Raw genomic sequence first — 16,779 nt, 5'->3', positions numbered from 1 at the left:
GTACTACTCGGACAGCATCGTTCCCAGCAGCGACCTGGGAGTCCAAGATGCATCCAGACATCCTCCCCATGCTGTTCCCGAACCATTTCGGTGGTGTTTTCATCAATTTCTGACCTTTTCCTATGAATTAGGCACCCTCCCCTCTTCAGAGCAGGGGCTGCCTGGTTTAATGCTCGGGTTCTCCCATTGACTTCCATTATTCTCGGGTGGTCGGTAGAGCACCCGAGCATCCCGATGTGTTCGGCCTGAGCACCCGAGCACTATGGTGCTCGATCAACACTAGAAGACAGCACTAAATCCTCTGGGGCACTCTCTATTGCAGGGAACACCAGCCAGATAGAAGTTTAGGTGCCCTTGATTGTGTAGGTGTTTAAGGTGCTTTGGTGGCTGGGCCCCTGTGTTTGTGACGCCAGCACCGTAAGGTGCAAATGTTGAGTGTAGTAGTAGTAATGAAGAGTCAGTTGCTGGAAAACAATTGAACATTTACTTGAATCAATAGTCTCAAGGCAGATGTTAAAGTCCATCAATAAAGTGCATTCATATGGCACCAGTAATTATTCAGATGTTAAGTTAATTGTAATCCATATATCAGGTATAGCCAATTGTCAATGGAGGGATTTTCTAGTGCTGTTACTTGACAGGCAAAGACTGAGTATACGCTTCTGCTTCCATTCAGAACGGATCCGTTTGTATTATCTTTAACATAACCAAGACGGATCCGTCTTGAACACTATTGAAAGTCAATGGAGGATGGATCCGTTTTCTTTTGTGCCAGATTGTGTCAGTGAAAACTCAGTTTCATCAGACAGACACCAAAACGCTGCAAGCAGTGTTTTAGTGTCCGTCTCCAAAGCAGAATGAAGACTGAACTGATGCAAACTGATGCATTCTGAGCAGATCCTTCTCCATTCAGAAAGCATTAGGGCAAAAACTGATCCATTTTGGACCGCTTGTGAGAGCCCTGAATCTCACAAACGGAAAGCCAAAACGCAAGTGTGTAAGTACACTAATTTCACTTCCACTCTACTCTATTTGTGTGTGGATCTCTATGCCGTCTCCTGAAATACACCAAATACGCTCCACACACAAATATGCATATGTTTATTGCAATGTACTATCATGACACTTCGATAACCTCCTGTAAATAAAGGGTTATGCACAACAACACAAATTAGGCAATTTATCACATATACATTTTGCATATTTCACATTAAAGTATTGCACGTTATTGCATAGGATAACCAAAAAGGATAATGGGCTTCATTCTTCTTCTTTACTTCATGGGGATAAAATGGGCTGTGATCTCACATTTGGGGCTAATGCAGTCTATAACATAGTCCTGAGACAAAGTCCATCCCTGATTTGTGGTATAAATAATTTGTAATACAAAGGGTTAATTAAAGTGCAAAATTTTTGATTTAAGAGTCTGTGCATTGCATAGGATTAGGCACAGAACAATGTCTTTCTGGGTACGGTTCTTAAACGTTGCAAGTTAAAGTCTCAGACAACTTGAGAAGGGAGTAAAAAGGGAATAAATGGCGCAAACTAAGGCACAACTGGGAATTTTCTGACAAAGGCGGAGTCCTTATTAGAGTCCTTGTTTAATAAAGGAGAGGGGCTCAAAAACAACAAGAGAAGTCCTCTCTCAACTGTGCTCTGGCTCCCTTTAAAGCATTGGCCAACCAGCCGACTTAGTCATAGGGATCTGGAGAACTGGGTACATTGGTGGATAGTGGGCTCCCAGATTCCCAAGAGTCAGGGGATGAGCATTCCGGAGCTCCTGCCATCAGACGTTCAGCGGACATGATGGGAAGGTTTAGGTGCTTTTTAACATCATCAAAGATCGACGGTTTGTCCTCTGGTTTCTGCATCCTGCGCTCTTTTTCAGTAAGAGCTGGTACAACTGTAGCTGTAGGCCTTGAAGTCGCTCCAAGGGCGACCTCTATAGGAAGATGCGCAGACTTGTGCCCTTGATTGTTTAGGTGTTTAAAGGGAGTCTGTCATCAAAGTTTCACCTTTTTAACCCTTCCCATAGCTTTCTAGCAGCCTTACAGTTAATAAAAACGTTACCTTTATGAGCAATCCTGGACTTATAAAACTGGCAAAAAACAACTTAGTAGCATATGCAAATGAGGGCTCGCAAGTGCACAGGGGCGGCGTTACCCTCGTAGGTGCCCAGCTAGCTCAGCCTTATTGTCGCTTCCCCCCGCCCATTCTTTCCCTCTTACCGCCCATCTACTTACTTCTTGTTTCGCCGAGATCCCGCGCCTGCGCACTCAGTCCGTCGGCCGGCGCATGTGCACTGCGATGCCCATTCCTTGTACGGCATCACAGTAATTAATGCGCCGGCCAACGGACTGAGTGCGCAGGCGCGGGATCTCAGCGAAACAAGAAGTAAGTAGATGGGCGGTCAGAGGGAGAGAATGGGCGGGGGGAAGCGACAATAAGGCTGAGCTAGCTGGGCACCTACGAGGGTAACGCCGCCCGTGGGCACTTGCGAGCCCTCATTTGCATATGCTACTAAGTTGTTTTTTGCCGGTTTTATAAGTCCAGGATTGCTCATAAAGGTAACGTTTTTATTAACTGTAAGGCTGCTAGAAAGCTATTGGAAGGGTTAAAAAGGTGAAACTTTGATGACAGACTCCCTTTAAGGTGCTTTGGTGGCCGGGCCCCTGTGTTCGTGACGCCAACACCATAACGTGCAAATGTTGAGTGTAGTAGTAGTAATAAAGAGTGAGTTACTTGACAGGCAAAGACTGAGTATATTTACTTTAAGTCCCAACTATAGCACTCTGGTACTAAATATGCTGTTTTCTACTTATCTTGAGCTATCCAATAAGGGCGTTCTCCCTCGTGGCAGGCATCAGTCTTCTGCTACATTATTTGCAGGATGCTCTCCTGAAGTAATCAGGTTTTTAGGTTTCCACTATATCCCGGAAGGCTTCGAGTGAATAAGGATAATTCTGCGCACTAATTATCCATTCGTGTCCCAGCACTTGGAAAGTTGCTCTCAGGCACTTGTGCTGGTGTGGTCCATAAGCTAGATTCAGCTGTAACTCTCACTAGGCTTGCTTCATATTTAGACATAGACTTATGGTCTTGTCTTTGGCTGCTGTAGAGAAATGTTCGCTGTACTCCCTTAGCTTGGCCATGACCAAGGGGTAGAAATAGCAGACTACATGGTGGATGATGCCTGTTTCTCTCCTCCATACACATTGTACTAACTAACTTCACTCCCTCTCTACTCTCTCTCTCAACTAGACACACCCAAGCTATATATATTATGTAGGGGCGAATGGGTGAAATGACATTGCCAGCCTGATAATAGGAAATACCATACAATGCAAATAAATACATAAATAGGCAGATGTTTAAAGTGTCCCATTTACACACATATGTGGGATGCTGCATACCACACTGCTAAAAGATAAGTCGTCCTCGATCTTTGCAGTGACTGAAGCTATGGAACTCTACGCCGTCTCCTGAAATACACCAAATACGCTCCACACACAAATATGCATATGTTCATTGCAATGCATTGCTGCCTAGGAACAAGGATTGGCTATGCAATTGGTTGCCCCCACACAGCACAGATGATTGCTGTATGTAAATGCAGCCCTCATCTCTGATGAAGATCAGGCAGTTATTGGGAATGTATAGTTTGTTTCCAATAATTGTAGATTGGATAGAACCGGCACTCAAAACATTCGGAATATACGTGGAAATTGATAAAAATTATTTATTAAACAATAGACGCTAATTAAGCTATATTCTGTGTACATCAGAGTAAAATTCATAAAAATGACATAAAAAGCATATAAAACATATATATAAACCAAATGGATATATATCTCTATAATAGAGAAATCTCAATGCTGAGCATAGCAGGCTGCATCCGTGTCCCCCCCGGTTGGGTAAGGCTATTGGATCGCAGGCGTCTGCGACAGAGCAGAGTAAGTGTGTTTGATATATATTCAATGGTATATTTTCATACAATAATACTATTTTTACAATAAAATCAATAGCATATATCCCACATGCATATGATTGCAGCAACGTATAGGATAAGGGATAAAGGATAATCAAATATGGTCTGTGTTTTGAACCATGGATGAATTGTCCAGCACCTATAGCGGTCTCAGATTCAAAGTCAATTATCCTGCACGTCTGTGATCACAGTACTTGTGCCACCTCTCATGCAGCAAGTCGGTATAGTTCCACTGAACTTGATGTTACTCACTGTGTCCCCGTGTAGGCTCACTCGGTTAGGTCTGCGGAGGGATTTCTACCGTGGCGTCCCACGCTTCAGCCTTTCTCCGCTGTATTTGTGTCGGGTCCGGTTTGTGCTAGGATCCCGTCTCTACTATCGCGAGAGACCTGTGTTGGACCTGTATTAGCTGTTTCAGCTGTTGCACTTCGGTGAGTCTTACAACACTTCTTGATCTTCTGTAAGTGGATATGTTCTCCGTCCTTTTAGTACATGGCCATGTACTGCTGAGATGATTCTTTCACAGGTAATACGCCCAGACGCGTTTCGAGATATCTTATCTCTTCCTCAGTGGGTATAACCTGTGAACTCTAGTCTTGCGTTTTATATACTCTCATCTCAATTGATTGATTGCTTTCACCTGTTCCAAAACTTGGTGAAAGCAATCAATCAATTGAGATGAGAGTATATAAAACGCAAGACTAGAGTTCACAGGTTATACCCACTGAGGAAGAGATAAGATATCTCGAAACGCGTCTGGGCGTATTACCGGTGAAAGAATCATCTCAGCAGTACATGGCCATGTACTAAAAGGACGGAGAACATATCCACTTACAGAAGATCAAGAAGTGTTGTAAGACTCACCGAAGTGCAACAGCTGAAACAGCTAATACAGGTCCAACACAGGTCTCTCGCGATAGTAGAGACGGGATCCTAGCACAAACCGGACCCGACACAAATACAGCGGAGAAAGGCTGAAGCGTGGGACGCCACGGTAGAAATCCCTCCGCAGACCTAACCGAGTGAGCCTACACGGGGACACAGTGAGTAACATCAAGTTCAGTGGAACTATACCGACTTGCTGCATGAGAGGCGGCACAAGTACTGTGATCACAGACGTGCAGGATAATTGACTTTGAATCTGAGACCGCTATAGGTGCTGGACAATTCATCCATGGTTCAAAACACAGACCATATTTGATTATCCTTTATCCCTTATCCTATACGTTGCTGCAATCATACGCATGTGGGCTATATGCTATTGATTTTATTGTAAAAATAGTATTATTGTATGAAAATATACCATTGAATATATATCAAACACACTTACTCTGCTCTGTCGCAGACGCCTGCGATCCAATAGCCTTACCCAACCGGGGGGGACACGGATGCAGCCTGCTATGCTCAGCATTGAGATTTCTCTATTATAGAGATATATATCCATTTGGTTTATATATATGTTTTATATGCTTTTTATGTCATTTTTATGAATTTTACTCTGATGTACACAGAATATAGCTTAATTAGCGTCTATTGTTTAATAAATTTTTTTTATCAATTTCCACGTATATTCCGAATGTTTTGAGTGCCGGTTCTATCCAATCTACATTTACTCAATAGAACCAAGGGGTGTTTTTTGAACTTGTGCACCTGTCGTGGCAAATCAAAGTGAGCCACCTGCTTAGCATTTTTTGTTTCCAATAATTGCCTGACATATCGGTCCATGTAAAGGACAATTAGGCCCCTTGCAGACGAGCGAGAGCAGATTACGTCCGGATGAGTTGCGGATGCATTCAGTGAAAAATGCGCAATTTCGCAAGCAAGGTCATTCAGCTTTGTATGTGACTGCGTTCAGTTTTTATCGCAAGGGTGCATTGCGATTTAATGCATTTGTGTGATAAAAAACTGAAGGTATACAAACAACATCTGTTATCAACCATCCTTGAAAAAGACATCGCATCCACACTTGCTTGCGGATGCGATTTTCACGCAGCATTCACTTCTATGGGGCCAGCATTGCGTGAAAAACGCAGAATATAGAACATGCTGCGATTTTTATGCAATGCACAAGTGATGTATGAAAACCAACGCTCATGTACACAGCCCCATTGAAATGAATGGGTCCAGATTCAGTGCGGGCGCAATGTGTTCACATCACGCATTGCACCGGCACGGAATACTCGCTTGTGTAAAAGGGGCCTTAGGCTGTGTTAACATTTGTTTTGTGGCTTCCTCTTATAAAAGAAGCCAAGACGATCTGCTGGATCCATTAGATGACAGAAACCATCTGTGCTCGACAGACTCCAATGATTTACTGTATTATTGTGCCCTTATGAGCTCTAAAATAAATACAGAACTGTAGTATGTATAGGATTGTCTCTCATAGCAGAGAATACAGTCATTATATTATGACACTTATTAATGAGTTGCATTTCTATCCTTTTTCAGGTCATTATGTTTCAGTGGATACAACTCATGGAATTCATGGACAGAAAGCTGTTCTCCTAAGCCCTGACCTCCAGCCTGATGAATGGAGCTGTCTTAGATTGGTTTATCAAATTACTGGACTGGAGTTCTCCCCCAATCCCAGTATCTTAAATGTTTTTGTCAGGCCTGAAGGTGAGAGCTTTGATTACCTTCTATGGTCAAGCCAGGAACAGTCAGATGGCTGGTTAATAGCAAGTGTGGACTTAAAATATTCAACAAAAAGGTTTAAGGTAAACAATTATTATATGAGTTATTATTATTACTTTAAAATGTTGTGCGATAAATGCATATGTACTATGCAAAAAAATAAACTATATGGGCAACATATTTAGTATGAGCTTTACTTAAAGACAACCTGTCAATGTGAAATGCAGTAAAATCTGCAGGCAGCAGGTTAGAGAGCAGGAGGAGCTGATTGAGAAGCAGATTGATATATAATTTTCTGGCAAAAGATGCAAACAAATGTAATTTATACATCTACATCTCATGTTTTACATTTACATGCTCTTTCAGAGTTTAGTTGTATGCGGGGACCATCTTATCATTGATTGACAGCTGCCTATGTATACACACTTGCACAGAAATTGCTATCAATCACTAATAACACATTCACTGTGTGCAACTATTAGTGACTGACAGCTATCTATGTATACACACTTACACAGAGAATGCTATCAATCACTGATAACAACTCCCCTGTGTACAACTATCAGTAACTGACAGCTATCTATGTATACACACTCACACAGAGAATGCAGTCCATCACTGATAACACCTCCCCCGTGTACAGATATCAATGACTTACAGCTATCTATGTATACACACTTACACAGAGAATGCTGTCCATCTCTGATAATGCCTCCCCCGTGTACAGATATCAATGACTGACAGCTATCTACTGTATATATACACACTTAGGCCTCTTTCACACGAACATAAGGGCTCCGTGCCCGTGCTGCAGGCCACATACAGCGGTTCCGCAATACACGGGTCACCAGCCATGTGCATTCCTCATCACGTATAGGGACCCATCGACTTGAATGGGTCCGCAAATACGGAGATGCGGTGCGTAACGGAACGGAACCCCACGGAAGCACTACAGAACTTGTTCTATCTTTTTGTGGAACGGACGGATTGCGGACCCCATTCAAGTTAATGGGTCTGCGATCCACATGCGGCTGCCCCACGGTCGGTGCCCATGCATTGCAGACTGCAATTTGCTGTTCGCAGTCCCGGCACGGAACCCTTACGTTCGTGTGAAAGAGGCCTTACACACAGAATGCTATCAATCACTGCTAACACCTCCCCTGTGTACAACTATCAGTGACTGACAGCTATCTCTGTATACACACTTAGGCCCCTTGTACACGACCGTATGATTTTTTCAGTATTTTGCGGTCCGTTTTTCCTGGTTTTTGTTTCAGTAGTGTTTCCGTTTCTGTTCCGTTTTGCAGTTCCATTTGGTTTCCGTTTGTGATCCTTTTTTTGCGGATCGCAAACGGAAATGGAAGCATACAATAATGTTTAAACAATAAGTACATAAAAAAATTGGGCAGGGCATAAGATTTTCAATAGATGGTTCCGCAAAAACGGAACGGATACGGAAGACATACAGATGCATTCCTTTTTTTTGTGGAACCATTGACTTTAATGAAGCCACGAAACGTGATTTGCGGGCAATAATAGGACATGTACTATCTTTGAACGGAACGGAAATGGAATACATACGGAGTACCTTCTGTTGTTTTTGTGTACCGATTGAAGTGAATAGTTCTGCATACGGACCGCAAATGGAACACAAAAAAACGGAGCGTGTGCAGGAGGCCTTACACATAGAATGCTATCAGTCACTGATGACACCTCCCCTGTATACAACTATCAGTGACTGACAGCTATCTCTATATACACACTTACACAGAGAATGTTATCAATCACTGATAACACCTCCCCTGTGTACAGCTTGTGGGGTTTCGCTCTGGTAGACAGGATTAGCGGAAGGTTCAGTGTTTTATTCACACTTTAGGAAAGTGACAAAACAAGCAGTCATAAAAAAGCAAAAAGTTACCTTGCGGTGTTGGTGGTAATTCACACCATGCGGCAATTTTGCCTCAAAGAGTCCTTGAGCATAGTAGCACCAACCTGTTTTCACGCCAAACAGGTAGCAAGCCTTCATCCAGACACAAGGCTCCCAGATCCCAACACAGAGACCTCGCTTCTGAGCATAGCTGCCTATTTAAGGAAAGCCAGGTGCTGCCAAAACCCGGATCGGCACTTAAAATCCGGTCCTGTATTTGACCTCATCTGGCTGTAAATCAGCCCAGCAACACAATCTGATAGGAAAATACCTGCTTTCCCAGACCAAACCTCTCACTGTGCCACAACAAGCTATCAGTAACTGACAGCTATCTATGTATACACACTTAGGGCTCATGCACACGAACGTATTTTCTTTCCGATTCTGTTCCGTTTCTTTTTGTAGACCGTATGCGGAACCATTCACTTCAATGGGTCCTAAAAAACAATGGAATGTACTCAGTGTGCACTCCGTTTCCGTAATTTCCGTTCCGCAAAAAAGTAGTGCATGTCCTATTATTGTCCGCAAATCACGGTCCGAGGCCCATTCAAGTCAATGGGTCCGCAAAAAATACGGAACACACATGGAACACATCCGTATGTCATCCGTATTTCATCCGTATTTTGCGGATCCATACTGTAGAAATGCTATGCCCAGCCCATATTGCTCATGTGTTTGGTGATTAATAAGTTACTGTTTCCAATCCGCAAAAAAATGGATCAAATACGGAAACCATACGGATATGTTTTATGCAATAACGGAACAGAAGAGGACTTAAATCAGAGAAAAAAAACCTCAGATGCGAAACAACGGATCCGTGAAAAACGGACCGCTAAATGGTTGCGTGCACAGAGAATATTACCAATTACTGATAACACATTTGGCTTGGACAACTTTTTGGAGACATCCTGTCGCTATACACATGTTTACTCTGTGTCTTAGAGGTCCATTTATGGTATTTCTGGCCAACATGCTGCTGTTGTCCCTACATATTTGTGTCGGCCCTGCCTTTTGTCAGTGTGGACCTGGCCTACAACATGAGGCCACTTTTAGGTTAATTTCCAGGGTTACTTTAAGCATCTAGTCCGCCCTTGAACATATGGGATAGTCATGGCAATCACAACTTGTCCATCCCACTACTATTCCACTATACAGGGAGTGCAGAATTATTAGGCAAGTTGTATTTTTGAGGATTAATTTTATTATTGAACAACAACCATGTTCTCAATGAACCCAAAAAACTCATTAATATCAAAGCTGAATATTTTTGGAAGTAGTTTTTAGTTTGTTTTTAGTTTTAGCTATTTTAGGGGGATATCTGTGTGTGCAGGTGACTATTACTGTGCATAATTATTAGGCAACTTAACAAAAAACAAATATATACCCATTTCAATTATTTATTTTTACCAGTGAAACCAATATAACATCTCAACATTCACAAATATACATTTCTGACATTCAAAAACAAAACAAAAACAAATCAGTGACCAATATAGCCACCTTTCTTTGCAAGGACACTCAAAAGCCTGCCATCCATGGATTCTGTCAGTGTTTTGATCTGTTCACCATGAACATTGCGTGCAGCAGCAACCACAGCCTCCCAGACACTGTTCAGAGAGGTGTACTGTTTTCCCTCCTTGTAAATCTCACATTTGATGATGGACCACAGGTTCTCAATGGGGTTCAGATCAGGTGAACAAGGAGGCCAGGTCATTAGATTTTCTTCTTTTATACCCTTTCTTGCCAGCCACGCTGTGGAGTACTTGGACGCGTGTGATGGAGCATTGTCCTGCATGAAAATCATGTTTTTCTTGAAGGATGCAGACTTCTTCCTGTACCACTGCTTGAAGAAGGTGTCTTCCAGAAGCTGGCAGTAGGACTGGGAGTTGAGCTTGACTCCATCCTCAACCCGAAAAGGCCCCACAAGCTCATCTTTGATGATACCAACCCAAACCAGTACTCCACCTCCACCTTGCTGGCGTCTGAGTCGGACTGGAGCTCTCTGCCCTTTACCAATCCAGCCACGGGCCCATCCATCTGGCCCATCAAGACTCACTCTCATTTCATCAGTCCATAAAACCTTAGAAAAATCAGTCTTGAGATATTTCTTGGCCCAGTCTTGACGTTTCAGCTTGTGTGTCTTGTTCAGTGGTGGTCGTCTTTCAGCCTTTCTTACCTTGGCCATGTCTCTGAGTATTGCACACCTTGTGCTTTTAAGCACTCCAGTGATGTTGCAGCTCTGAAATATGGCCAAACTGGTGGCAAGTGGCCTCTTGGCAGCTGCACGCTTGACTTTTCTCAGTTCATGGGCAGTTATTTTGCGCCTTGGTTTTTCCACACGCTTCTTGCGACCCTGTTGACTATTTTGAATGAAACGCTTGATTGTTCGATGATCACGCTTCAGAAGCTTTGCAATTTTAAGAGTGCTGCATCCCTCTGAGCCTGTCAAGTCCTTCTTTTGACCCATTTTGCCAAAGGAAGTTGCCTAATAATTATGCACACCTAATATAGGGTGTTGATGTCATCAGACCACACCCCTTCTCATTACAGAGATGCACATCACCTAATATGCTTAATTGGTAGTAGGCTTTCGAGCCTATACAGCTTGGAGTAAGACAACATGCATAAAGAGGATGATGTGGTCAAAATACTCATTTGCCTAATAATTCTGCACTCCCTGTATTGGCTTTGTCCAATTTAAACTAGTGTTTTATGTAAGGAAATAATTTGAGAGAATGCTTCTAGAACTGTATCAACAGAGACCAGCATTGGTGTTACTGCACATTTTATATTTGAGGAAAGACTGGTACATCTAGAGATTTCTTTTAATTCTATTGCAGATCATACTGGAAGGAATACTTGGAGCTGATGAAAAAAGCAGCATCGCCATTTATGAGTTAAAAATGACCACTGGGTATTGCATTGGTAAGTGTGAAATAATAAGTGTATTGCTGGAGTGCTATACAAGAAGAGGGAATTTATCAAACCTTGTACTCCAGAATTCTGGTTTCGAACAGTCGCAGAATAGTGCTTTGTGACTTTTTGGGCTTATCTGCATAAAGATTTTACGACGTTTTGTATTTACACACTGGTCACTCAGTTTTGAAAAGTAGGGTCGAAGTGGCATAGTTAGTTCAGCTGATTTCATCCAGATTAATAAACAGCACAAAAATATCACAATCTTAAGGCTAGGGCTACACGACGACATGTGTCGCACGACACATAGGGCACAACTACACTGCATTGATGTCGCACTAATGTCGCGCGACAATTTTTATAATGATAGTCTATGATGTCGCACTGCGACATGTGGCATACTGCGACAGTTGCAGAAAAATACATTTTGGATGGTTTTTTTGGGACTGTTGTGTCGCAGTCACAGCATGTTACATGTTGCAGTGCAACACCATACACTATCATTATAAAATTTGTTGCGCGACATTGGTGCAACAAATGTCGTCGTGTAGCCCTAGCCTTGATCATAAAGGGGTGGCGTACAGAGCTGAGCAACATGTCCTAGCCAGAAGTGTTAGGCTACATTTACACAACAGGGAAAAAATGGCTGTTAAAATTAAGTATTTTTGGTTTTGCATTTTTGTTTTTACCTCCCCACATTCCAGTAGCCATAACTTTGTTAATTTTCCATTCATATAGGCATATGAGGGTTTATTTTTTGCAGGATAGGTTGTATTATTTAACATGTCTGTTATTGGAAAACAGGAAAAAGAATCTTTGTGGGGTTAAATTGAAAAAGAAAAATTCCACCAAGGTTTTTGGGGTTTTTACATCACTGTGCGCTAAAAGTGACATGACATCCTTAGGCCTCATGCACAGGACCGTTGTGTGTGTTTTGCGGTCCGCAAATTGCGGATCCGCAAAACACGGATGGCATCTGTGTGCGTTCAGCAATTTGCGGAACGGCACGGACAGCCATTGATATAACTGCCTATTCTTGTCCACAAAACGGACAAGAATAGGACAAGTTATATTTTTTTTTGCTCACCAAGGAACGGGGCAACGGATGCGGACAGCACGCGGAGTGCTGTCCGCATTTTTTGCGGCCCCATTGAAGTGAATGGGTCCGCATTCAAGCTGTAAAAACTGCGGTTCGGATGCGGACCAAAACAACGGTCGTGTGCATGAGGCCTTACTCTTCTCAATATGAATACAGCGATACCAAACTTGTATACGTTTTTTTTTTTTACTATTTATAAAAAAATCTAAACCTTTGAAAAAAATATACATTTTCTTTGCATCACCATTTACTGACAGCCATAACTTTTTTTTATATATTTTAGTCTAGAGAGCTGTATGAGGGCTTGTTTTTTGCAAAATGAACTGTAGTTTGTACGACTCCGCACCCGTTCCGCAATTATCCAGAACGGGTGCGGACCCAATAATTCTCTATGGGGCAGGAATGGATGCGGACAGCACACAGTGCATCTGCATTTCCGGAGCGCGACCCCGAACTTCCGGTCCGCGGCTCCGGAAAAAAATAGAACATGTCCTATTCTTGTCCGCAATTGCGGACAAGAATAGGCAGTTCTATGCGAGTGCTGGCCGGATGTATTGCGAATCCGCAATACACTACAGACATGTGAATGGACCCTTCATTTTTTTGGGGAGGAAAAGGTGACAAAAAAATGGCGAATTGTGTGGTTTACATTTTTTTTTTCCATTACGGCGTTCACCGCACAGGATTTATTTTTTTAAACATTTAACATTTTTGGACATGGCCATACCTGATATGTTGATTTTTTTTTATTGTTAACATATTTTATATGAAAAATTGGGAAAGGAGGGTGATCTAAACTTTTCCTATTTATTTATTTTTTAATCTTTTACAGTAATAACTATTAGCCCCCTAGGGGGCTAGAACCTGGAATCTTTTAATCACTTGGCCTATTCACCCTAAGGGCTCATGCACATTGTCTGGCCGTGCCTGTATTGTGGCCCGTAAAACAGCACAATATGCAGGCACCGGCTGTGTGCTCACCACATCACGGATGCGGACCCATTCACTTGAATGGATCCACAATCCGGAAGGTGTGGTGTGGAACGGAAGCACTATGGAGTGCTTCTGTGGGGTTTCTGTCTGTGCCTCCACAGCGCAAAAAAGTAGTGCACGCAACTTGAATGGGTCCAGATCTGCGGAATCTGCACGGCCGCGTGCATCTATTAGGGTGAATAGGATTTTCACACGCTCCCTGCTAACCTGTGCTTCCAGCACAGCTTAGCAGGGAGCTTACCATGGCAGCGGGCCGCAATACTGCCACGGGCACACAACGTTCCTGTGCAAGAGGCCTTACAATGCAGTTTGCAAATTGCAATGACTACGGCCCCATATACAGGGGAAAGAGAATACTTACCTTTAATTCCTTCCAGCAGCTGCACCCGTCTGCATTCTGTGGACTGCTGTCACTGGTGGCTTTGTAGATGGCGGAGGAGTATTATCTTCTTTCAGTATAGAACACACTTCCCTTTGCAGAGGTTCCACTGCCACCAATGATCGCTTACATATAAGGGCTCATGCACATGACCATGGTTTGGGTCTGCAGCCACATTTTTTGCGGGTCGTCTTCTCATTCACTTCAATGGGGCCGCAAAATATGCGGACAGCACACCGTGTGCTGTCTGCATCCGCACGTCCTTTCGAAGCCGTTCACAAAATGATAGAACATGTCCTATTCTTGTCCGCATTACAGACAAGGATAAGGAATGTTCTATTAGGGGCTGGCCGTTCCGTTCGGCAAAATGTGGAATGCACACGACTGGTATCATTGTTTTGCGGACCGCAAAACCGCCAACGGTCATGTGCATGAGCCCTAAGCCACAGCACATTAGCAAAATCATGAATTTAAAATGGAAAGGAGAAATGTATACCAATGAATTTCTAAAACAATATTCCACTGCATAACAGTGGGAGGAAAGTTAAAGATGGCTAAATATATACCGGTAATAAATTACATGTTTTCAATCCAGTCTTTGGTGTTCTTGTCGCAGATAAAGGAACTGTGTTGTCTGGTTATTCAGCAAAAAGATCACTGGGTTTTGTACAAATATTAAGGAAGCAAATGTCTTCTATAATGATTATCATATGAATAATGGTATGTATGCGATTATCAGCATTTTGACTGTCTTTATGTCACTGCAGAGTGTGATTTTGAGGAGAACCATCTCTGTGGTTACATGAACAGCTGGAACCCAAATGTAAACTGGTTTGTTGGAGGAGGCAACATCCGAAATTCACGGGCTGTCATGCCTAAAGACCACACACTTGGCAGTGAATTTGGTGAGTTAATTAATAATATCTTGTGGATACATGAAGGTGTCAGGCACATAATTAAAGGGGTTGTCCCACAAAAAATATTCTACAGGTTTCAAACCTGCACCTGAATCTAAATACGTTTGTAATTACATGTAATTAAAAACTGACTTATTCAATAAAATCTATCTGTATAGCGACACTTCGCTTTGTATTTTTTCTTCTTTGTCCTGCTCACTGAGAAGGCCGCACATGCTCAGTTTCATCCTTCAGCTGCCTCCTGAGCTGTGATAGGGAGAGCTTGGACACGCCCCCTGAGCTGCTGCAGGAAAGACACTCCCCTTGAGCTGTGATCGGGAGAGCTGAGACACGCCCCTGAGCTGCAGCAGAGAAGACACTCCCCCCTGAGCTGTCAGCTTGATATAAATCTAGAAGAGCAATGAATGGGGAGATCTCTAGATCCATGTGAGGTACAGGGCTGGTTCTAGCTTTTTTAGAAAGAGATTGTTGTGTACTATATGATGTCTGATTTTCATTTTTTACATTAGTCATGGGATAACCCCTTTAACTGTACAAAGTGAGAAGATTTTCTTAATGATCATACAGATACTAACCGTGCTATTAATGAGCAATAATACTCTACCTGGCATTAGGCATCATTTAGAAAGATGAATAGTACCCGTGTATAAAGTTTTTTTTCCGGGTCTTCTATATTGATGACCTATCCTCAGGACAGGTGATAAATATGTGATCGGTGGGGATCCCTCTCCTGGCACCCCCAAATAGCACCTATTTGAAGAGGCCACGGCACACCGGTGAGTGCTGCAGCCTCCTATTAAGCACAACACCATCCAATGTATAGTGGCTGTGCTTGGTATTGCAGGTCAGGCCCACTCACTTGGAAGGTCATGTATGTGGCCTGGGAAGAGCCGCAGCTCTCAATGGAACACCACTACCTCTGCAAACTGCTGATTGACTGGGGTGTCTGAAGTCTGACCTGCACCAATCAGATATTGATGGCCCATCCTTAGGACTCCTTTAACTAAATTATTGATGTAACACCTGGAATTTCCCCTGGATTTACTGAACAGAACTTAAATTACCACACCATAAATCCCTGTGGTGCTGTAAGTTTTAAAGGTTTTACATACAAAATACAGATAGTTAAAAATAGTTACAATGCAAGGGGTAAATGTACCGGTATATTCTCATAAAAATCAAGATTTTTTTTTCTGCATACTCCAAAAAGGTAACATGGTATTCCATCAATACAGTAGTACCACTTTCCACCAGTTTTCATGGATGTCTGTTTCTTTAATTAAAGTCTCTTTTAGCAACTTCTCATTTTTATCTTCAAAGGACACTACATGTATGTTGACTCCGTTTATGCCAAGCAGTTCCAAGAAGTAGCACAACTGGTGTCTCCTTTAATTGTTACTCCTATATCTGGATGCCTTTCCTTCTATTATCGAATTCATCGTCAAAGTAGCAATGCTTTTATGGTCTATACTAGAGACGTACACGGGTCCTATGAGGAAATCTGGAAAATGAAGGATGTAAGACAAGGGGAATGGAACCTGGCTGAAGTTGATTTGAATGCATTATTCCCAGTAGAGGTAAGACAGGCTTGATGGAATGCATTTTAAATTAAGCTTTATGATGTAGCCCTTTATCCTGCCTTATTTCTTTTTTGGTTACTTACCTTTTACAGCACATAACCACTTTTGAACATCATTTTACAGTTTACATAGACAAGGGGTACTCAGCTACTTTTAGTAAAGGTTTGCCATCGAGTGAAGGTCCGAGCTGCAAAAAAAGGAGGGACAACGTGAGTGGTGCATAGTTAGGGTGGCCACTGGCTTCCCCCAAAGAAGCCGGACCTCACCGGACATGCCCCCAAACTGATACACCATGCCTACCCCGTGAAGCCATGCCCTGCCTACGTGAAGCCACCCCCATCGCCGG

At 42.7% G+C, this 16,779-nt stretch overlaps 1 protein-coding gene across 3 annotated transcripts in view; it reads left to right on the top strand.

The window, feature by feature from the left end:
• The window catches only part of MAMDC2 (MAM domain containing 2), a 140,864-nt gene that overhangs the window by 68,071 nt on the left and 56,014 nt on the right, over positions 1 to 16,779 (top strand). For all 3 annotated transcript variants that reach the window (XM_040420314.1, XM_040420315.1, XM_040420316.1), the window contains exons 3-6: positions 6,437 to 6,705; positions 11,390 to 11,474; positions 14,704 to 14,841; positions 16,174 to 16,430. In XM_040420314.1, the coding sequence (XP_040276248.1) occupies positions 6,437 to 6,705; positions 11,390 to 11,474; positions 14,704 to 14,841; positions 16,174 to 16,430 (749 nt within the window). The remainder of the gene's footprint in view (positions 1 to 6,436; positions 6,706 to 11,389; positions 11,475 to 14,703; positions 14,842 to 16,173; positions 16,431 to 16,779) is intronic.

The sequence above is a fragment of the Bufo bufo genome, chromosome 2, assembly GCF_905171765.1.
Source record: "Bufo bufo chromosome 2, aBufBuf1.1, whole genome shotgun sequence".
NCBI lineage: Eukaryota > Metazoa > Chordata > Amphibia > Anura > Bufonidae > Bufo > Bufo bufo.
The sequence above is the reverse complement of the archived record's forward strand: the minus strand, read 5'-3'. Positions and strand labels throughout refer to the sequence as shown.